General features: G+C 45.3%; 1 protein-coding gene across 2 annotated transcripts; it reads left to right on the forward strand.

Moving 5' to 3' along the window:
* The first annotated feature begins 2066 nt into the window (after window positions 1-2066).
* Window positions 2067-19313, forward strand: AKIRIN1 (akirin 1). Of its 2 annotated transcripts, XM_068269009.1 has the most exons (5): window positions 2070-2417; window positions 11040-11177; window positions 14575-14706; window positions 16418-16489; window positions 17567-19313. In XM_068269009.1, exons 1-5 carry the CDS (start codon window positions 2216-2218, stop codon window positions 17575-17577), a joined length of 555 nt encoding a protein of 184 aa, XP_068125110.1. In that variant the 5' UTR covers window positions 2070-2215; the 3' UTR covers window positions 17578-19313. The 2 variants fall into 2 exon arrangements, with proteins under 2 accessions (XP_068125109.1, XP_068125110.1); XM_068269008.1 differs by lacking the exon at window positions 16418-16489 and having other exon boundaries at window positions 2067-2417.
* Window positions 19314-19674: the final 361 nt, after the last annotated feature.

The raw sequence follows: 19674 nt of genomic DNA on the forward strand, positions 1-19674 counted from the left end.
CTATGACCCCCCAGTGTCCCGGCTGGCTGGGGGGTCAGACGCAGGGGCGGACTGTTTGCGCAGGAAGGGAGGCAGCCAGTGAAAGGGAGCTGGTGGCATAGCGGCGGAGAAGGGGGGAAGTCTCCCCCCCCTTCCCTCACCTTGGTGCTCCCTTTCCTGGCTCTCCCTTCCGGATTAATGTGTCCCCTCTGATGGCGCAGCGGCTGACAGCGGGCGGGGAGGACTTACCGCTGTTACGCAGCCGCCGGAGAGAGCTGTGATCGGTGCGCCGCAAGTCTGGTCTACTCAAGACCAGACTAGCGGTGCACAGATCACAGCTCCCTCTGCCGGCTGGAAGGACATTGGTAAGTCCTCTCCGCCCGCTATCACTCTGCCGCTGAGCCATCGGAGGGGACACATTGATCCGGAAGGGAGAGCCAGGAAAGGGAGCACCAAGGTGAGTTAAGGGGGGGGGGAGACTTCCCCCCCTTCTCCGCCGCTTTGCCACCAGCTCCCTTTCACTGGCTGCCTCCCTTCCTGGGGGCACCTATACACCTGGCTATACTGGGGACACCAATACACCTGGCTACATATACTGGGGGCACCTATACACCTGGCTGCATATACTGGGGGCACCTATACACCTGGCTACAATACTGGGGGCACCTATACACCTGGCTGCATATACTGGGGGCACCTATACACCTGGCTGCATATACTGGGGGCACCTATACACCTGGCTACATATACTGGGGGCACCTATACACCTGGCTACATATACTGGGGACACCTATACAGCTGGCTACATATACTGGGGACACCTATACAGCTGGCTACATATACTGGGGGCACCTATACACCTGGCTGCATATACTGGGGGCACCTATACACCTGGCTGCATATACTGGGGAGACCTATACATCTGGCTGCATATACTGGGGAGACCTATACACCTGGCTGCATATACTGGGGAGACCTATACACCTGGCTACATATACTGGGGGAACCTATACACCTGGCTGCATATACTGGGGACACCTATACAGCTGGCTACATATACTGGGGACACCTATACAGCTGGCTACATATACTGGGGGCACCTATACACCTGGCTGCATATACTGGGGGCACCTATACACCTGGCTGCATATACTGGGGAGACCTATACATCTGGCTGCATATACTGGGGAGACCTATACACCTAGCTACATATACTGGGGAGACCTATACATCTGGCTGCATATACTGGGGAGACCTATACACCTAGCTATATATACTGGGGAGACCTATACATCTGGCTGCATATACTGGGGAGACCTATACACCTGGCTGCATATACTGGGGAGACCTATACACCTAGCTATATATATACTGGGGAGACCTATACATCTGGCTGCATATACTGGGGAGACCTATACACCTGGCTACATCTACTGTGGAGATACTTTAAATTGATATATTACTAATTTTAAATTGTTAATATGAAGGAAAATGAACCAGGATAGAAAGGACCAGTGTGGTTTGAATTATTAAACCACATATTTTTCTTAGGAAATCTTTATGGTATGCGTGACTAGGGGTGTGACGGGGGCGTGATAAGGGGTGTGACAGGGGCGTGGCTTAAGTGTCCCTCTTTCTCATCTCAAAATGTTGGGAGGTATGCATTTTTCCGAGAAAAATCTGATCGGACATGCTGGAAAAATCTTTATATTCGATTTAACAGAATAATCGAATTATCTAATCGAAAAAAAATTTAAAAATTGTACCATGTATAGCCACCTAGCGTTTTTGGGTCACTATGGGAATTCTGGGTACTCTATAACCGATCTATCCCCCTGAAAAGCCACTGTGACCTCTGCCACAAGCATTATTTGTATTGGGACATGCCACTGTCGCAAAAATCGGGGAAATAGCAGACGGCACACGGCATTCTTCACCTCCTTATGAAATTACACTACAATCCCGCCCGTGGTACGGGTTCTTTATCCATCTGGCGTCATTGCATTAATTTCCCGTGCCGTAAAGACAGAGAAACGCAACTCCCCCTATCGACGTACGCACAGTGGTGCTGCCCATGCCGTGACGTCACAATCGCGGCAGTTGGCCGGTTGCCGTGGAGGAGTCGCCATTGCTGTGGTGGGAAGTTATCGGAAAGGAGAGCGGAAGGGTAGTGATCTGCGTGTCGTCCAGCCCCGGCCACCTCCCTCTCTCCCGGCTAGCAGCGATCAGCAGCACCATGGCTTGCGGAGCCACGTTAAAGCGCTCGATGGAATTTGAGGCCCTGATGAGCCCGCAGTCTCCGAAGCGCCGCCGCTGTACCCCACTGCCGGGCGCCCAGTCCGCTCCATCCCCCCAGAGGTGCGGCCTGAGGCCCGATAGTCCGCTGGGCCAGACGTCTGCCGTGCCCCAACTGGGCGGAGACCGCCGGCTCACCCCGGGTACGTATCAGTACGGCCTCTTTGTGTGCAGCTCCCCAGGGTGTCGGGCCTGGAAGCGAGCGCTCTGTAGCATCCAGCACTGGCCATCTATTGCCTCCTGTGTATTGTAGCTTGTGTCGGCAGAAAGATATTGGCCTGGCCAAGCCTGACTTCAGAGGAGCTGGCCCTGTAATGCCCCTAGCACACCCTGCAGCAGGCTGCCACACATCTGACACCCTTCATTGTCCTCTTTAAATATAGTTGGGAGTGTGGTCTTTTTTAAGAAAAAGGAAAAGACAAAAAACCCTTTCGTCCTTTTAAGGGTTATCCACTCCACCCTTTCGCAAGACTTTGTACAGTTTTGATATTTTTGTACCTGAAGATCCTGCATGAATTTTTTTACTCTATGGTCCTTTTTATAATGTACAAACCCTTCATTGTCCTTCTCAGTCCTAATATTTCATGGATTCTGTTTTCTTACATTTCTACTCTCTTCAAGTTGCCCCCAAATCATTGTTGTAGTGTAGTCGATTATTGATTTTATTTCCATTAGGAGATATCAGGGCCTCTCTAGCTGCCTATTGTTTACTAAATCTTTTCCATTGGTAGCAGCCAATACACCATAGACTGTGGCTGCTGCCAGTCGCTCTCCGCTTTTTGGGGTTTAAAGCTTTGGATAAAGCTAAGATGTCTGTTCCCTGAATTGATACAAGCAATTTTGGGTGACAATCTAGCAATAATTACTATTTTAGACTTGCTGTTGTCAAATGGCATATTCTGCTCTATAAATGGAGGGGGATAAGCAGGGAAAAACTATTCAATTTGTGCAGAGATTTTTCAACTCAAGGGATTGGCCTGCGTTATAGAACATCTGTTCTCATGGTAGATCTAAAACAATCTTCTCTGTGTAGTGACGATCTACCATGTATGTGTACATAGCTTTGCACTGTAATTACCGTGCAGTTGGGTGAGGTTTACTGTGTTTTTGCGATCTCCAATGGGGGGTTAAATTAGATTGCAAGAAAACCACGTAGCACTGTGTTTTACTATGCAATTATTGGCACTAGTCTAATTAAGGGCTGGTTCAGACGGACGTTTGCAGAGCCTTTACTGCCAGCGTTCGGGGCTTGGCGTTAAACGCTCCCATTCAAGTGAATGGGAGCGTTTGTACCAAGCTTTTACGCGCGTTTGCACAAACGCGGCGTTCGGGTCCCGATTTTCACTGGCGTTCAAAGTGCCCCTGGAAGCTACATGTTGCTTCCAGGGGCGGTTAACCGCGACGGGTAATGTCCCCCTAGGGGAAGAAAAAACGCGACCGCATCCGAACGCAATGCGAACGCTGCTGAAAGCCTGAACGCATCACGAACGCAACGCCAACGAACGCGACGCCTCCAAACGTCCGTCTGAACCAGCCCTAAGGGCACACACGGCCACTTCCTGTGCCCAACAATCCAGATCGCGACTAGATTGTTGGGTGCAGGAAGTGCTTGGCTTTCTTCGGAAATAGCCAAGTCGATTTAGTGCTACTGCCACTCCTTGGGGGGGCCCAGCAATGGAAGGAGGCTGCACAAGAGGACAGGCAAAGCTCTACAGGATTCAGAGGCTTTCTGAGGGGAGTACCCCATAGGGGCCTTTTTCTTTCTCACAGGTTTACTTTAAAAGTGAATGATTGCTGCCATTACAAATAATTTCCACTAACGAAGGAATGCTTGCTATATAAGGTTGTCTTGTAAACTGATTAACTGGGGAGCTGTACTGTGATAAAACCAATTTTCAATTATAATACCAAATCACAGAGCTCTTCATAAACAAACTACAACTTTATTGCACGTCAATTTGGTCAGTATAACTTTTTTGATCACCTATAAAGTAAACCAGAGACCTGCAAATGTGATGATTTTTTTCTTACCCGGGGCTTCCTCCAGCCCCATAAGCACAGATGCGTCCCTCGCTGTCCACCATTTAGAGACATTCTTCGCCGGTAACTGGATCGGTCGTGTTAGTTGGGGTCTACTGCGCATGCGCAGGAGGGCCACTCATGTGCAGAAAACTCAGACTGGACCTGACTGAGCCAGTTACCAGGGATGATGGAGGACGGCGAGGGACGCATCTGTGTTTATGGGGCTGGAGGTAAGTAAAAAATCTTAATATTTGCAGGTCTCTGGTACACTTTAACCTCCCTGGCGGTAAGCCTAAACTCAGTTCGGGCTATGCTGCGCAGGAGGATTTCTCAGGCCCTGCTGGGCCGATTTGCATAATTTTTTTTTTTTTTTGGTACACGCAGCTAGCACTTTGCTAGCTGCATGTACAAACCGATCGCCGCAGCGCTGCCACCCCAGACCCCTTGTGCAGCCTGTCCTATCAGCGGCAGGCAGCGCTGAGGGGTGGATCGGGACTCCCGATGACGTCTATGACTATAGTCGCCATGGTGACGGGGGAAACCAAACAGGAAATCCCGTTCTGAACGGTATTTCCTGTTTGCGTTGATCACCGGAGGCGATCGGAGGGGGTGGGGGGATGCTGCTGCACAGCGTCTATCACGTAGCCCTAGGCTAGCTACATGATTAAAAAAAAAAATTAAAGTGCCGCGCTAATAGACCGCCAGGGAGGTTAAAGAGACCCTGAAGTCGTGTTTTTTTTTTTTTTTTTTTTCTTCTTGTTTTTGTCACAAAAACCTCTGAAGCATGAATGCCCCAGTTAAATCGCCCATCCCCGTGGCAGCTGGGTGATTTATTACACTGAAATAGCCCTGCAAAGCTCCGAGGGTCACAGGGCTTCACTTCCTTGAAGAGGCTGAGCTTTAGGCTGTAGCTCTGCCTCCTTTGCAGTCAATCTCTGCGGATAGTCGCCTTTTCCCGCCCCTCTGTCTTCTTTCCCTGAGAGGAGAGGAGGTGGAGATCTGCTGAGATTGATTGTGGAGAGGCAGAGCTACAGCCTAAGGGCCTGTTCATACTATGCGCGTTCCTAGCCGTTTTCAGGGAACGTGTCCGCGTACCAAAAACCAGGGCTGTGGAGTCGGTCCGAAAATCCACCGACTCCGACTCCTCCGTTTAGGATTCCACCGACTCTGACTCCTCTAATTTGCATATTACAATTTTGTTGATTAAAAGTATGTAACATGAAATTCGTCTCTTAACTGCCAACGCTTAGGAATTTTAGAAGACAACTGAAGTGAGAAGGATATGTAGACTACTATATTTATTCCCTTTAGACTAAAACTAGTCCTTGGTAAGAGTGCTTGTAAAACGTACAAACCGGAACAAAGAACATCTATCAGGCCCTAGGCAATGTAAGTGTGGGTACATGTAAGAATGATGTGCAGGTACTCTGCAGGGGAATGAGGAGATTCTTCCTCTTACACATTCTTCATGCACAATCTGAACAAGGTTTATGGGTGACAGACAACACCTCTGTGTTCAATGTGCACAGCATTCTCAGTGGATTCCCTGCAGCTCTGTGGGGAGTACATATGTAGAGTATAGTACTACTGTGTAACAAAGTAAACCTGAGACAGATTAAATTAAAGTTTTATACATACCTGGGGCTTCCTCAAGCCGCCTTCAGGATAATCAGTCCCTCGTTGTTCTCCTCCACCACCTGGATCTTCTGCTATGAGTCCAGGTACTTGAGCCAGTCGGGCGTAGTGCGCATGCACACACTCCGCCGCCAGGAGCATACTACACCTGTGCAGCACTATTGCGCAGGTGCAGAATGTTCCTGGCTGTGGGAGCGGCAGCGCTGACTGGCTGAATTACCAGGACTCATAGCAGAAGATCCAGGTGGGGGAGGACAGCGAGGGACTGATTAGCCTGAAGGAAGCCCCAGGTATGTATAAAACTTTACTTTTCATCCGTCTCAGGTACCCTTTAATTTGTAGTCACCAAACCAAATTTTAACAACATATCAAATTATTTGATTTCATCAGCAAAGGGAGTGCATACATTTGCATAAATCAGCATCAGTGCAGAATTATTTCCATCTCATTGACCATCTCTATTAGTGACACAGCTACACATCAGGCTTTATTCTTACAGCATAGAAGTTATTTAGTATATATGAGATTCCTGTGTACACATCATATATACAGTCACAATCAGATCTGTATATCTGACCTTAAAAATACGGGGACTGCTTTATTGAAGCAGCACAAGTAACTAATTTTGATTGGTTTATTTCATTTTTGTGGACTAAGCACAGCTATTACTGTATATATGCTGTAAATATACATTATTTTTAATGACTATTATCTGAGAAATAGAACATTTTATCATATTTTTTATTTTAATTACAGTTACAAATTCATTAGGAGTCGGAGTCGGTGCATTTTTTCCCGACTCCGACTCCAGGCACCCAAAATTGCCCGACTCCGACTCCACAGCCCTGCCAAAAACGCATAGAAACTGCTCCTAATGCTTTTGAATTGGCTAGTTCACATGTATGTGTATAAGACGCATACGTTTCATATCCGCATTGCTGCATGCAGTTCTGTGCGTCATGCATAGAAACGGACGCAATGAAAGTCTATGGACGCGTATCAAAAACGCGTACTATTGCGTTTTTAGCGTACGTTTCCCTCTGCGGTTCCCATAATTCTTTTTTTTCCCCTGGGTCACGTGTGTGTGCAAAACGCAATAGAAAACGCATTAGAACGCAAGAAAAACACATGCGTTTTTGAACTTGCGTTTCTTTGATTTTATACGCATTCTTCATACGCTGACAGTCTGAACAGGCCTTAAAGCTCTGCCTCTCCAGAGCAGCATAATCTACGACCTGTAAAGTCATAGAACTTTGCAGGTCAATTACTCTGTAATAAATCACCCAGCTGCCGTAGGGATGCGTGATTGGGGCATTCATGCTTAAAGGAATACTTAAAGGGACACTTAAGTCAAACAAAAAAAATGAGTTTTACTCACCTAGGGCTTCCAATAGCCCCCTGCAGCTGTCCGGTGCCCTCGCCGTCTCCCTCCGATCCTCCTGGCCCCGCCAGCAGCCACTTCCTGTCTCGGTGACAGGAGCTGTGTCTGGGAACGATTCTTCTCGTTCCCAGACACATTAGCTATATGATATATGCTATAGCAGCATAGATGGCGCTATTGTGGCCAGGAACGCGAAGAATCACTCGCGTCCCCAGCCTGTCAGCTCCTGTCACCGAAACAGGAAGTGGCTGCCGGCGGGGCCAGGAGGATCGGAGGGAGATGGCGAGGGCACCGGACAGCTGCAGCAGGCTATTGGAAGCCCTAGGTGAGTAAAACTCATTTTTTTTGTTTGACTTAAAGTGAATGTTTACCAGATTCAAAAATAAAAAGTCAGATACTCACCTAAGGAGAGGGAAGGCTCGGTCCTAATGAGCGTTCCCCCTCCTCTCCCGGTGCCCGGTCCCGCGCAGGATCCCCCGTGGCAGTATTCGACCAGTTCGGTCAAATACTGCCACTTCCGCATGCCTTCGGGAGCTTTTGGAAGTCTTCGGGAGCACTCGGGCTCCCGATGACGTGGCCGCTCCATACTACGCATGCGCGAGCGCCCTCTATGACGCACTCGCGCGTACGTAGTATGGAGCGGCCCGTCTTCGGAAGCCCGAGTGCTCCCGAAGTCCCTGCGGCGGCGGACGCGAACGGGAGAGCCAGCGCAGCACCGAGGGCACCGGGAGAGGAGAGGGAAGGCTCATTAGGACCGAGCCTTCCCTCTCCTTAGGTGAGTATCTGACTTCTTCTTTTTGAATCCGGTACCCATTGGCTTTAAGTATCCCTTTAAGTGAAAAAAAAAAAAAAGATCTTTACTCACCCGGGGCATCCCTCAGCCCCCTGAAGCTGTATGGTGCCCTCGCAGCTCCGATTGTCCTGTCCCTGCCGGCGGCTACTTCCGGGTTCGGCGACAGCCGCCGACAGGCTGGGAACGCGGCTGATTCTCCGCGTTCCCAGCTGCTAGATCACCCTCTATGCTGCTATAGTATATATATCTCTCTATCAGCATAGAGGGTGATCTAGCGGCTGGGAATGCGGAGAATCGGCCGCGTTCCCAGCCTGTCGGCGACTGTCGCCGAACCCGGAAGTAGCCGCCGTCGGGGACCGGACGATCGGAGCGGTACTGCGAGGGCACCATACAGCTTCAGGGGGCTGAGGGATGCCCCGGGTGAGTAAAGATCATTTTTTTTTTTCCACTTAAGTATTCCTTTAATAGAATTTATTTGACAAAACAAGAAAAAAAAGACTTCATGACACACAGCAGTGTCCAAACGTCCCTTGCAAGTACACACAGCCAGCTGTGTATCACTCATAACACACAACCCGCATACATACCAGTTTAGATTGGCCAGTTAATAGCACCAGTGTCTAATTTGTCCACTACCAAGTGATAGCACAGGATGTCTTCTAGCCAAACACGCTATTTTAGCTGACTTGTCGCCTGTTCTTAAGCCGCATCTACACGCGCTGATGCGGCTTTATTGATGAGATCCGACAGGACGGATCTCCCCACCGCAGATTCAGTGCTCGTTCCCCGCGAGGGGAAAATGACAGGGAATCGAGCGGAAGATAAGCGGGGACGAGTGGGGAATCGAATCCGGCGCGCGAGCGGGGACGCGGAGGATGCGATCCGGCGGCTGATCGAGCCGCCGGATCTGAGCCTCATCTACTCGTGTAGATGAGGCTTAAGGGTTAAAGGCAGACTTGCACTTATACCGCTCGCTGTAGATGGCCACTCCTACCATCTGATAAAGCCCTGATTGGAGGGCGATACTAGTCATGGAGGCCGGCATGTGACGTCACCCTGCAAGGCTTGTACAGCAACCTGAAGCGTCAGCCTTGAGCATGCTGCGCGTGGTTGACCTGATGACTGGAAATTTGAGTTTCGAGGTCCGTAAGTGGAGCAGTGCACTTCCAAGTGGACAGTCTTGTGGTCGCAGTCGAAGACATCGGACCCTGCCTTTGATGGTGCTGAGAACCTGCACGGTGTTCTCTTATCGCAACTATTCATGCAGCAGCTACTGGCTGAAACAGCTTGAACTTTATACCAAATTCATGCCAAATAGTGATCACTTGGCTTAGCATATCACCATTCTTTTGCAACACACTACTACAAGAATGCATAGTATGGATACAGAGGCGCCAAAAGGGTAAAAATATCTAAAAAGTTTAAAACCTGAGGAGGCAGTGGTGGTCTTACCTCCTCCAAGCAGACACAAATATTGCCAATGTGTTTGTCAAATAGAACAAGTTTATTTACATACTTCGGGGGACAATGCAATGAGTTTCGCAGGCTTGATCCTGCTTCATCAGGCAATTATGGAGTAATGGCATATGTGGTCAGTAGAAGAGCCAGGCACTTCTGACAGACTTTTTAGATACTTTTATCCTTTTGGAGCCTCTGTATCCATACTACGCTATATCCAGTCCACCCCTGGTGGAGGCAATGGTTTAATCTAGTTCAGCCAGTCAAGTGATTGTTTGTTCCACTCTTAAAGGAATCCTGAAGTAATGAGGAGGCATTCTTCATTCTCTTATAAACAATGCCAGTTGCTGGGCTCTAGACTTTAGTTGTTTTTGAGACACACACCTGTAGCAAGCATGTAGCCAATGGGGACTTGAGTCAAAATCTGATGTGCATGCTTATTTTGGGCCAGTGACTTATAGTATTCTGGGCACACATGATGCAGTTTTCTGACAGATTTACTGTCAAATCAGGTATTTCCAACATTTCCGAAGTGAAGTGAGCGGAAAATCGATCGCAAATCAGGGCGGACATGTGTGACAATCTATCTGATAGTAAATCTGTCAAATTGCATCGTGTGTACCGGGCATTATGGTGACCACTAATGATTCAATCTTTTTCATCCAATTTTACCATTTCTATGAATTTACCATTCAATATAGTCACTCAATTTACCCTTATACTACATATATTTGGTAAAACTGGATGAAAAAGATTGGATCATTAGTGGCCACCTTAAAAGACAGAGAACTTGGGCAACTGGCATTGTTTTATTAGAGAATGAAGATGACCATTCCATATTCCTCTCACTTTAGGTTCCCTTGTAGCTTTGTACACTTTCTACATGGTTCTTTGCTGAAGCCGCTGGTTGGGGCTGCCTTCGCTGAAAATCTAGCGTGCGTACGGTCGCATCGGCAAGTGAGCCAGACTGCTGGATTGTCTCGGCTGCGCCCATTGTTTTGCTACCTGCTCCATTGTGTCACACTCTTTCCTCCTCTCCCTTCTATAGCAACAGAACTTGCCTCTAGGCTAGCAATGCATCTGTAAAGTACTGGGTCCTGGACTGTTCCCCAAGGGATTAAGTCCTGATGCCTGCAGGTGACAGTAATCGTGCATGTAAACGTACCTTTACCAGTGTGGTGGTTATCCAATTTCGGCTTCCTTTGTTGCTTTCTTTGCAACCCAATATCGCTCCTTGTCGCCATTTTTTTGGAGTTGGGAGAGGGCTGGGGGCCAGTTAACTGTTCTGTTTTAGGAAATGCCGGGTGAAAACCGAACAAGCTCTGTTAAAAAAAAAAAAAATAAATAAAAAAAATTGGTGGGGGCAGGGTATTTGATCCTGGGATTCTTGAGTTGCCACACAAGACTGGCTGCATACCTACCTTGCCGTCATCTGACTGCTACTTATCTACAGTTTTGTTTGCCTTTGTCGTTCAGAACAAATCTTTCAGAATCTGAGACAGGAATATACACGCTACCACAGACGACGGCTGGAAGGAGCTTTCAGCCATAGCGAAGCTGGACACGCTGGCGAGGTTCAATCCAGTTCATCTCTCACAGCTCCATCATCACCAGGTAATAAAACCATAGAGGTAAAAACATTAAAGGCCCGCTTTCACTATCTTCAGACATAATTTAATATCCTGTTTTTTTCTGTATCCATGTATACAGCGTGAAAGTTACTTACTGATCAAAAGCAAAGCGTACGTTCAGCTGAACATAATTTGTAATTGGGGAGCATGAGCAAGGACTAGTGCCTGGTACACCCAATGCAATTCCCAGGTAGATTGATGGGTTGAATCGATAATTTCCAGCATGTCCGATCTGCTCCTGATCGAGAATGGGCTAGATTTTTCAGATTAGTACAGCACAAAATCGATCCCGTTGCCAATCAGGAACAGATTGGGAAATTGAGTTGTGTGTACCAGGCATAAAACCTCTGTAGGGATTTAATTTTTGTGTATCGGTTTTGAATCTTCCCCTCTGTTCTGAGCTATCCAGTGTTTGTGTTTTTACAGAAGTCAGATCAATCTTTTTGGTGTTAGTGGAGGCAAACCGCAAACCCCCCCCCCCCCCCCCCCCCCCCAAAAAAAAAACCCTCAGTAAGGCACATGCTGATTAGTACACTGCCTTGTATAGATCACCAACCCCTGTTACTATTTTCTGAGGTGTGATGCTTCCTTTGGCAGATACTCATCACTGTCTCTGGTCTTGGACTGCATATGTTCTTGGTTCTGGCAGTCCATGCTCCCATCTAGTTGTGCTAGGTAACGCGCTCATGTGCACACTGCCTAATGTTTATGAATGGGAGCTATGACCAGCACAACTAGCTAGCAGTGATGAAGGCCTAGTAGAAAGATGGTGACTGAGGCTGCGACCTCCAGAACTCCAAGAAAATACTAGTAGTGAGATAACAACCACATCAGCTGATGGGTCCACATGTGTACAGCAGCCCCTGACCGCCGTCCTGCAAGCAATCTGCCAGATGGATCATCTTGGCTGTTACCTTTAACACTGCATGATGATACGTCTGTGCTACTCCGCTGGCCCTCCACTTCCCCCATTGCCACAGAATGCATTGTCAGCTGTACATCTCTGCATCCTTGGCCCAGCGATGTTTCCCTAGGGATCTGGTCTGGCACAGTACTACAGGTAAATGATTATCAGGTAGCTATAGTTTGCCTGGTCTACCATTAATGTACAGTATATACGTTGTACTTTCCTAGCCATATTAATCAACTCAAAAAATGTGTCTCTAATAAGACAGGGAAAAATACCAGAGCTGACAGCTCAAAAACCTCACATGACCATGTTCCAGCCTGTGCATTGTTACAGGCCCCTTTTTTTTTTTTTTTTTTTTTTACTTTTTCTGAGGTATGTTATGCAGCTGTAAGAGTAACTCCAGGCTTCTACACCCACCCCCATATGCACATTCTAACCCCTTCTCCGTTTAGGGCTACTGAAAGTACACCTGAACTGAGGGATATGGTTGCTGCCATATTTATTTTTCTCTTAAACAATATCAGTTGCCTGGCAGTCCTGCTGATCTCTTTGGCAGCAGTAGTGTCTGAATTACAGATGCATGCAGCTAATCCAGTCAGACTTCAGTCAGAAGTATCTGATCTGCATACTTGTTCAGGGTCTATGGCTAAAAGTATTAGTGGATCAGCAGGACAGCCAGGCAATTTGCATTGTTTAAAAAGGAAATACATGTCAGCCCCCATATCCGTCTCAGTTCAGGTGTGTTTTACACCTTAGAAAATAAAGCTTAAAGACTACTTAAAGTGAAAATCCTAATTCCATTATTCTAACCCCACTGCACTATCCTAACAGCAAGGCAAAGGGGAGGGGTTATGCTGGTTCCTGCTGTATCTGCTGGGCACAGGACTACACTTCCCATTACCAATAGCAATGACACGGGACGCTGATTTAGCTGACAGCACTGAATCACCATGGCTCATGTCAGTTTATAGTTCTTTGTTATGCGGTGACAACTGAAGGAGTAAACTCACAATAACTTACTTTGTGCCATGCCAAAACAGGGAGTGCAGCCAGATTTACTTTGTCAGCAACATTTGCAGGTAACTACAAGAAATTAGACTAGCGATTTTACAGTTACACAAATCATCATCACTTTGTCTTTCCTAAATTTTGCCTGGAGTTCCTCTTCTTTTTTTTTTTTTTTTTCTTTTTTTTTTTTTTTTCTTTTTTTTTTAAAGTGAAGTATAAGAATGTGATACTCCTGTGACTGACTGGAGGAGTGATTTGGATCAGTCTGTGATTGCTTGATGTGGGGGATGGTGCAGCTCCACTGTAAGTGGTCTGGGGTAACTGTGAAGACAGGAGGGAGAGAGAGAGAGCGCACTGGGGGGTTGCAGTGAGATATAGTAGAGGTCTCACCTGCTCTGGTGGCTGATGTTCCCGTATGGGTTAATCAGCATGCAGGCATGTGTCCCACTTAAGCCTTGTTTCCAGATGCTCCCTGTATCAGCCACACATGAGCTGGCTGGATGCCTATGCCTGCTAGGTGTGCAGCAGGACAGAAGGCTTGGATTATGCTGCACCAGGGACCCATGTGTGTGGGAGCCAGCTAGTGCAGTGGCTGAAGGTTAAGTATGAGAGTGCAGTGCATTCAATGCAAAAACACGGAGAAGTCTGTGAATGTAAAATAAAAAAGGTTTATTTCAATTGCAACATGTTTTAGCGGCCCTGGGCCCCTGAAACATGTTGCAATTGAAATAAACCTTTTTTTTTTGCAGTTGAAATACAGGTAGTCCCCGACTTATGAACGACCCACCGATACGAACGGCATGGATTCTCTGTTTCCATGGGAACAAGCCAAAAAAATAAGTTTCAAATTGGACTTGTAGTTTTTGAGAACCTATTTTTAAAAAATGGCTTTTAACCTTGTATAAGCAGACACAGAGGGCAGAGGTGACACAGAGGGAGGTATAGGGGACAGAGCACGTTGTTCCAACTTAAAGGGAACTTTAACTGTGGGGGGGGGGGGAATCACTTACCTGGGGGCTTTCCCAAGCCTCCTGCAGCCGTCCTGTGCCCGCATCGGTCTCTCCGCAGCTAAGTTTCGTTTTCGGCCGACTGCTTGCGTCATGCAGACGCGCTTTACGGCTCTTTACGACGGGGAATGCGGAAGAAGAGGACGCTTTGCCCGAGGACGACTGGCAGTCGGCCGAAAACAAAACTTAGCCGCGGAGGGAGACCGGAGGGCACCGAAGGACCGGCGCGGGCACAGGACAGCTGCAGGAGGCTTAAAATCTAGCCTAAAATCTCATGGCATTTTGTTAGCTGAACCTTTAAGTATGCATTAATACAGGCTTGCTTCAGTCTAAAAACATGCAAGGTACTTATAGGTACAAACATAATACATTCTCTGTAACGCTTACCTAGTTGCTCATCTCAGGCTGACTGAAGCATCTCGCACTAAAATGTTTCCAACTTTATTTCTGTACAGGTTCAGTGGTAAAGAAAGATCAGCCAACATTCAGCTTAATACAAGTAGGAATTCTATGTGAGCGTCTTTTGAAAGACCATGAAGACAAGATTAGGGAAGAATATGAGCAAATCCTAAATACGAAATTAGAAGGTTGGTGTGTCTTCTATTATTGCTTGCAATTTTTCCTTTCTGGAAACTAAACAGGAAATTCACAATTTATGCCAGGGGTATGTTCCAGGATTGGCAATTCAGATAAATCAAATTTTGCATTAACAAAGGGTTCCCACCTAAATCATAGTAATAGTAGTAATGTATATACAGTACTTATTTTCTTTACATGTATTGGTTTTATAAATTAAAAAAAAATTGCATAAAACATTAGAATAAAGTTCATTGTCTACATGTGGTAGAGTACACTCTTATCAAGGTGTTTCAATTCCAAACTCTGCTGCATCATTGGTATGTTTACGTAATACAAACTTGCAGAGAATATACTGGAGCATTGGTTGAATACAAACCTAATTTCCAATCTATTTACTAGGCCAATTACTGCTGAATGGAAAAAGACCTGTGATTAATAAAACAATAACCTAAGCATTTAGGCTAGAATGTATTTTTTCTATGAACATAATGGATCCTGTGGATTCTTTGTCTAGAGTCTTCAAGCAACTACTACTGGAGTAAGCATACAGTAGGATTTATTGTCATTGCTGTAAGCGAAAGATCCTAGCATCAGTGGTGTTTCCAGTTCTGTAGGGCATTATACAATGTTTGTATGCTTTGTTATAGCTGTAGATTACACATGACTGGTGATTTTAAGTTGGTTGAGGAGACTAGTGTCAGCCTTATGCATATTTTCATTTGCATCTTATTGGAGTGCAAGATGGAACCTTGCTTGCAAGTACTGGGGGTTCACTATCTAAGTCAGGTTTCTGTTTTAGAAACCTGCATGTCTGTGAAAATCTTATTTATGTTCCATGTGCCGGTGAATGAGAATGGCTTGAAGAGGAACCATAACCAAGGATTGAACTTCGTCCCAATCAGTAGCTGATACCCTCTCTTTCCCACGAGAAACCTTTACCTTTTCTCAAACTGATCATCAGGGGGCTCTGTATGGCTGATATTGTGGTGAAACCCCTCCCACAGTGTGATGTCAGCACCCGGAAACTGACATCACACTGTGGGAGCCTTGTCTCATTGTGGGAAATAACAGCTGTTTCCAACTTCCAAAAACGCAGCATCTTTGTCCACTGACATCAACTGCCAGCAGTAAAAATGTCACCATGTGATAAATATCAAAATGTAAATCGGGGAGAGGAAAGATTTTACAATGGGCAAACACTGACTTCGGGCTGGTGCACACCAGAGTGGTTCCTCATCATTTTTAAAAACTCTAGCAGCTTGAGCAATGTATTGCAATGGGATGGCGCACACCAGAGCAGTTCGTTTTTTCCACAAACGTAAAATTGGGGGGGCGGCTGCAGCAGCAGCATTTTTTAGATTATTTTTTTTTTAGATTTCTGAGGCTATTCTGCCTCAATGTGAAGTATAGGAAAGTGGATAACCGCTCACTGCAGTTCCTTTTGAAAATGTTTACACATGCTAGATGAAACCTGGTCAGGGCGACCAACAATTACTGCCTCTGCTGAAAATTCAGAGTGTGTACTCTGGCTGTGTTTCCCTGTCCAAATCTGCATGCAGGGAAATCGTGCCTGGTGGAAACGAGCCCTTATTGCTCTCCTTCATGCTACAGTTTGTATTAATGCTTCATCCTATGTTCTGGGCTGTAAAGTGCATATCAAAATTGGAATTGTTTAAAAGTACTACAGTTATTTTCTCACTCGTATTTTTCTTTACCTAGAACAATATGAATCCTTTGTGAAATTTACACATGACCAGATTATGCGACGGTACGGGACAAGGCCTGCAAGCTGTAGGTTCTAATTTATTTATTATCTTGCATGTCTTAGGTTTTTGTTTTAATATTCTTACTAAAACTATTATGACTTGCAGCCATGAAGTATAAATTGCACGTTGATTGCTGGGGTCTATCTGTTACAATTTAAGTTTGTTCTTACTGAGCACAGGTGCACAAACAGGATTTAGATTTTCAATAGCACGGTTCTGAAGCAGTTAAAAGCATGGTAGGTTTACATTAGGGATTTCCAATTCGATCATTCCGAACTGATGCTGTATTATGCAAACCTTTCACACATAGACCAATCGCATCCAGACAAACTGTAATTCATCCACTTTTAGGTTGTATGCCTTTGCATACAAAATTTGCATAATCCTGCGTAAACTTGAAGTTATTTGCATCTCATTGACCATCCCTAGTTTTTAACAGAGAAATGTATAGGAATAATAGAATTTTTGTGTACACGACTTTTTGTCTGTCGCTGAGGAAGTCTCTAAGGAAAGGCTGTCTGGTCATTGCATATCTGTCTGTATCCTTTCCTCTCCCTTACTACTTTCCTTTCATTTTTGCCTACCTTCCCCCCCCCCCCCCTTCCTTTCCATTCTTTTGTTTGTTTCTTGTTCTTTTCTTTCCTTGCTTTTTTATTTCCTTTCATTTCTCTCCTTCCTTTTCTCTTTCCTTTCAATGATAGCATTGGCAACTTTTATTTATTTTTTTATTTTAGTGGAGGAAATTTTACATTTTTTTTTTTTTTTCCATTTCATAGTAAATACATATGGTAGATATTCCTCACCCCCACATCCCCCAATAATGGGTGTTAAAAGGGAAGGGGCCATGACATCCTACGAATGAAACCTGTATAGTGGATTCATACTTGTTGATTACTGGGTCAGTCAGCTCACGAGAACGAGAGCTGTGTGACTGGTGCTGACACCTAAGCCATACCACACCACAGCAGGGATTTCTCATTGCACTAGAGCTGCTGTTGGGCTGTTCTTTCATAAAGATCTGCAAAGAAAATTTGTATTAATTGCAGATGCTGACTTTTTTTTTATACTGTATAACCACAGCATTAATTTTCTACTTTTACAGATGTATCTTGAATCATTCATTTGCCACCTGGGTACCAGTTTTGACATCAAGTATATGGCTGCTCTGCATTCTTACCACCTGTGAGGTGCCACGTTACTAATCAGTTTTTTCCTTCGCATCATGTCATCCAGAGGATTCTAACGTCATTGCTGGCCGCCTTCGCGCTTTTCCTTTTTTTTTTTTTTTAAATAAAGCTTATCTTGTCCTCTACAAGAACATTTTGTTTTCACAGTGCTCCTCTCAAGAAGACTGACTGACTTTATTTTACCAGGTTACGTTTTTTTGATATTATAGCTCAAGATGTCTCTATCAGTTCACTTCTGCCCAAGGCTGTGAGTGTAAGGACAGCTTCATGGAGTATTTTTTTTTCCTCCTTTACCTCTGGACATCGTCAAGGATCATTTTTTTTGCCTTTGATGCACTACAATTAAAGTTGTGGATTTTTCTTCCTCCCCCCTGCATTTGGAGGAACCCCAAGAAAAGGATTTACAAAGGACCATACAGGCTATAACTGTGGTGTATTTAGTGAATAGTGATTGTAACCATGTATACATAACTGCACCCTTCTGAGACTAATTCTGAAGCGTAAGCTTCAATTTGATTTCTTTTTCCCTGTTTGCTAGAGAAAGCATTGTTTAATTGAGTTAGTACAAAAATATCTGCTAGAAGTTTGGAAAGTGTATGTTTTAGCATGAAAATAATATCCGGACAGATTTATTTATGAGAACTGGAGTAATGACTCTTCACGGTGCAGATGGGAAGTTATACTGAATGTGAACACCCCCCTCCCAACCCACATGACTTTCCATCAATAAATATAGAAAATAATAAAATATCAGCTGCCATAATATAGAACCCAACTATAGGGTGATAGCTGAGACAAATGCCTATTTCTGGCAAAATGTTACAAAAATGACCTGTGGGAAGAAAGCATTATATACTTCACTCCCCAGCTTGTCTACTTCTCGGTTTGAGATCTTCCTTCTGTTTCAGGGCTGCTGTTGCCTTCAAACGAGTGATGGTCTTCAGGGCTGGTTTTCCAGCCTCTTTTAGGCATTGTAGTGGGGTAGCTATCAGGTCAGCTCTCATTACAGTGGCCATCTTGAAAATAAGATCTTCATTGGTGGCACAGCAAGCTCTGGGAAGAAGAGGGGTAACAAGTGGATTACAGGAATATTCCTTGAGTAGATAAGTACTATGGTTTGTCCTCAAGACAATTTCATGGAGTCCATGGCTGGAGTTTTTACTCAACCTTTTACCTGTATATGATATCCGAGAGTACCTCTGCAGGGCCTCGCCAGTTGCAGCACTTCCTGAGTATGTTGGATTTTCCCTCATTGCATTACTCTTTACCTACTCAACCACTTGTAGGCCCAAGTGTGGTCATGTGGAGTACAGCACAAACATAACCCAAAGCCCACAGATTTTGGGCTATATAGGGATTGATCTACAGAGGAGGCATGGGATTGTATCAGGTAAATATTAGTCACGGTCAACTTCTATAGATAGCTCTTTGCTTTTGGGTAAAGTTCACATCTGCATTTAAAAGAAACTGATTAGTTGCTAGAACTGCAGCCCGTTTCCAGTTCTTGTACATCTTTGAGTTTTTGTCAGACTGTACATGCAATGCCTAATTCTGCTGGGTGGAGAGGATTTGAACGAAGTTACACATAGCCTTTATATAATATTGTGCCTCTAATGTCATTTTGAAATGGTTGAAATAAAAATACCTGGGGTGAGAGATGAATGTTGCTTTATGGAGTAGTATTGTCTGTTAAAGAGACAAGTCGTGTATAAGGCGTGGGTTTAAAGCAGTATTAAGAACATGGTCAGCTATGTATTGCCTGATATGATCAACATATTCCTGTTCATTTGTAGATGTGGTTAACCAAAAATGGCTAAACCGGGGGTAGTAAGTCTACGGGCCTGATTTACTAAAGCCTTGGTGTGATCCCCTGCAATCTCTGGCAATCTAAAATAAAATTTAAAAAATTCTGTTTGTTTTTGCCAGATTGGGAATGCAGTTGCCAACGGGTCCTATGTTATCAGTAGGATCCATTACGATAAGCAGAACCCAAAGTCCCTACATTCATGACTTTTTTCTAGAC

Source organism: Hyperolius riggenbachi, chromosome 2, assembly GCF_040937935.1.
Source record: "Hyperolius riggenbachi isolate aHypRig1 chromosome 2, aHypRig1.pri, whole genome shotgun sequence".
Taxonomy (NCBI): Eukaryota; Metazoa; Chordata; class Amphibia; order Anura; family Hyperoliidae; genus Hyperolius; species Hyperolius riggenbachi.

Bases quoted from the DNA above. Each gene is read 5' to 3' on its own strand.
- AKIRIN1 (XM_068269009.1), top strand. From the start codon at position 2,216: ATGGCTTGCGGAGCCACGTTAAAGCGCTCGATGGAATTTGAGGCCCTG. The intron at 2,418-11,039 runs GTACGTATCAGT...TTTGTCGTTCAG, and splicing joins AGACCGCCGGCTCACCCCGG to AACAAATCTTTCAGAATCTG. The intron at 14,707-16,417 runs GTTGGTGTGTCT...TTCTTTACCTAG, and splicing joins CCTAAATACGAAATTAGAAG to AACAATATGAATCCTTTGTG.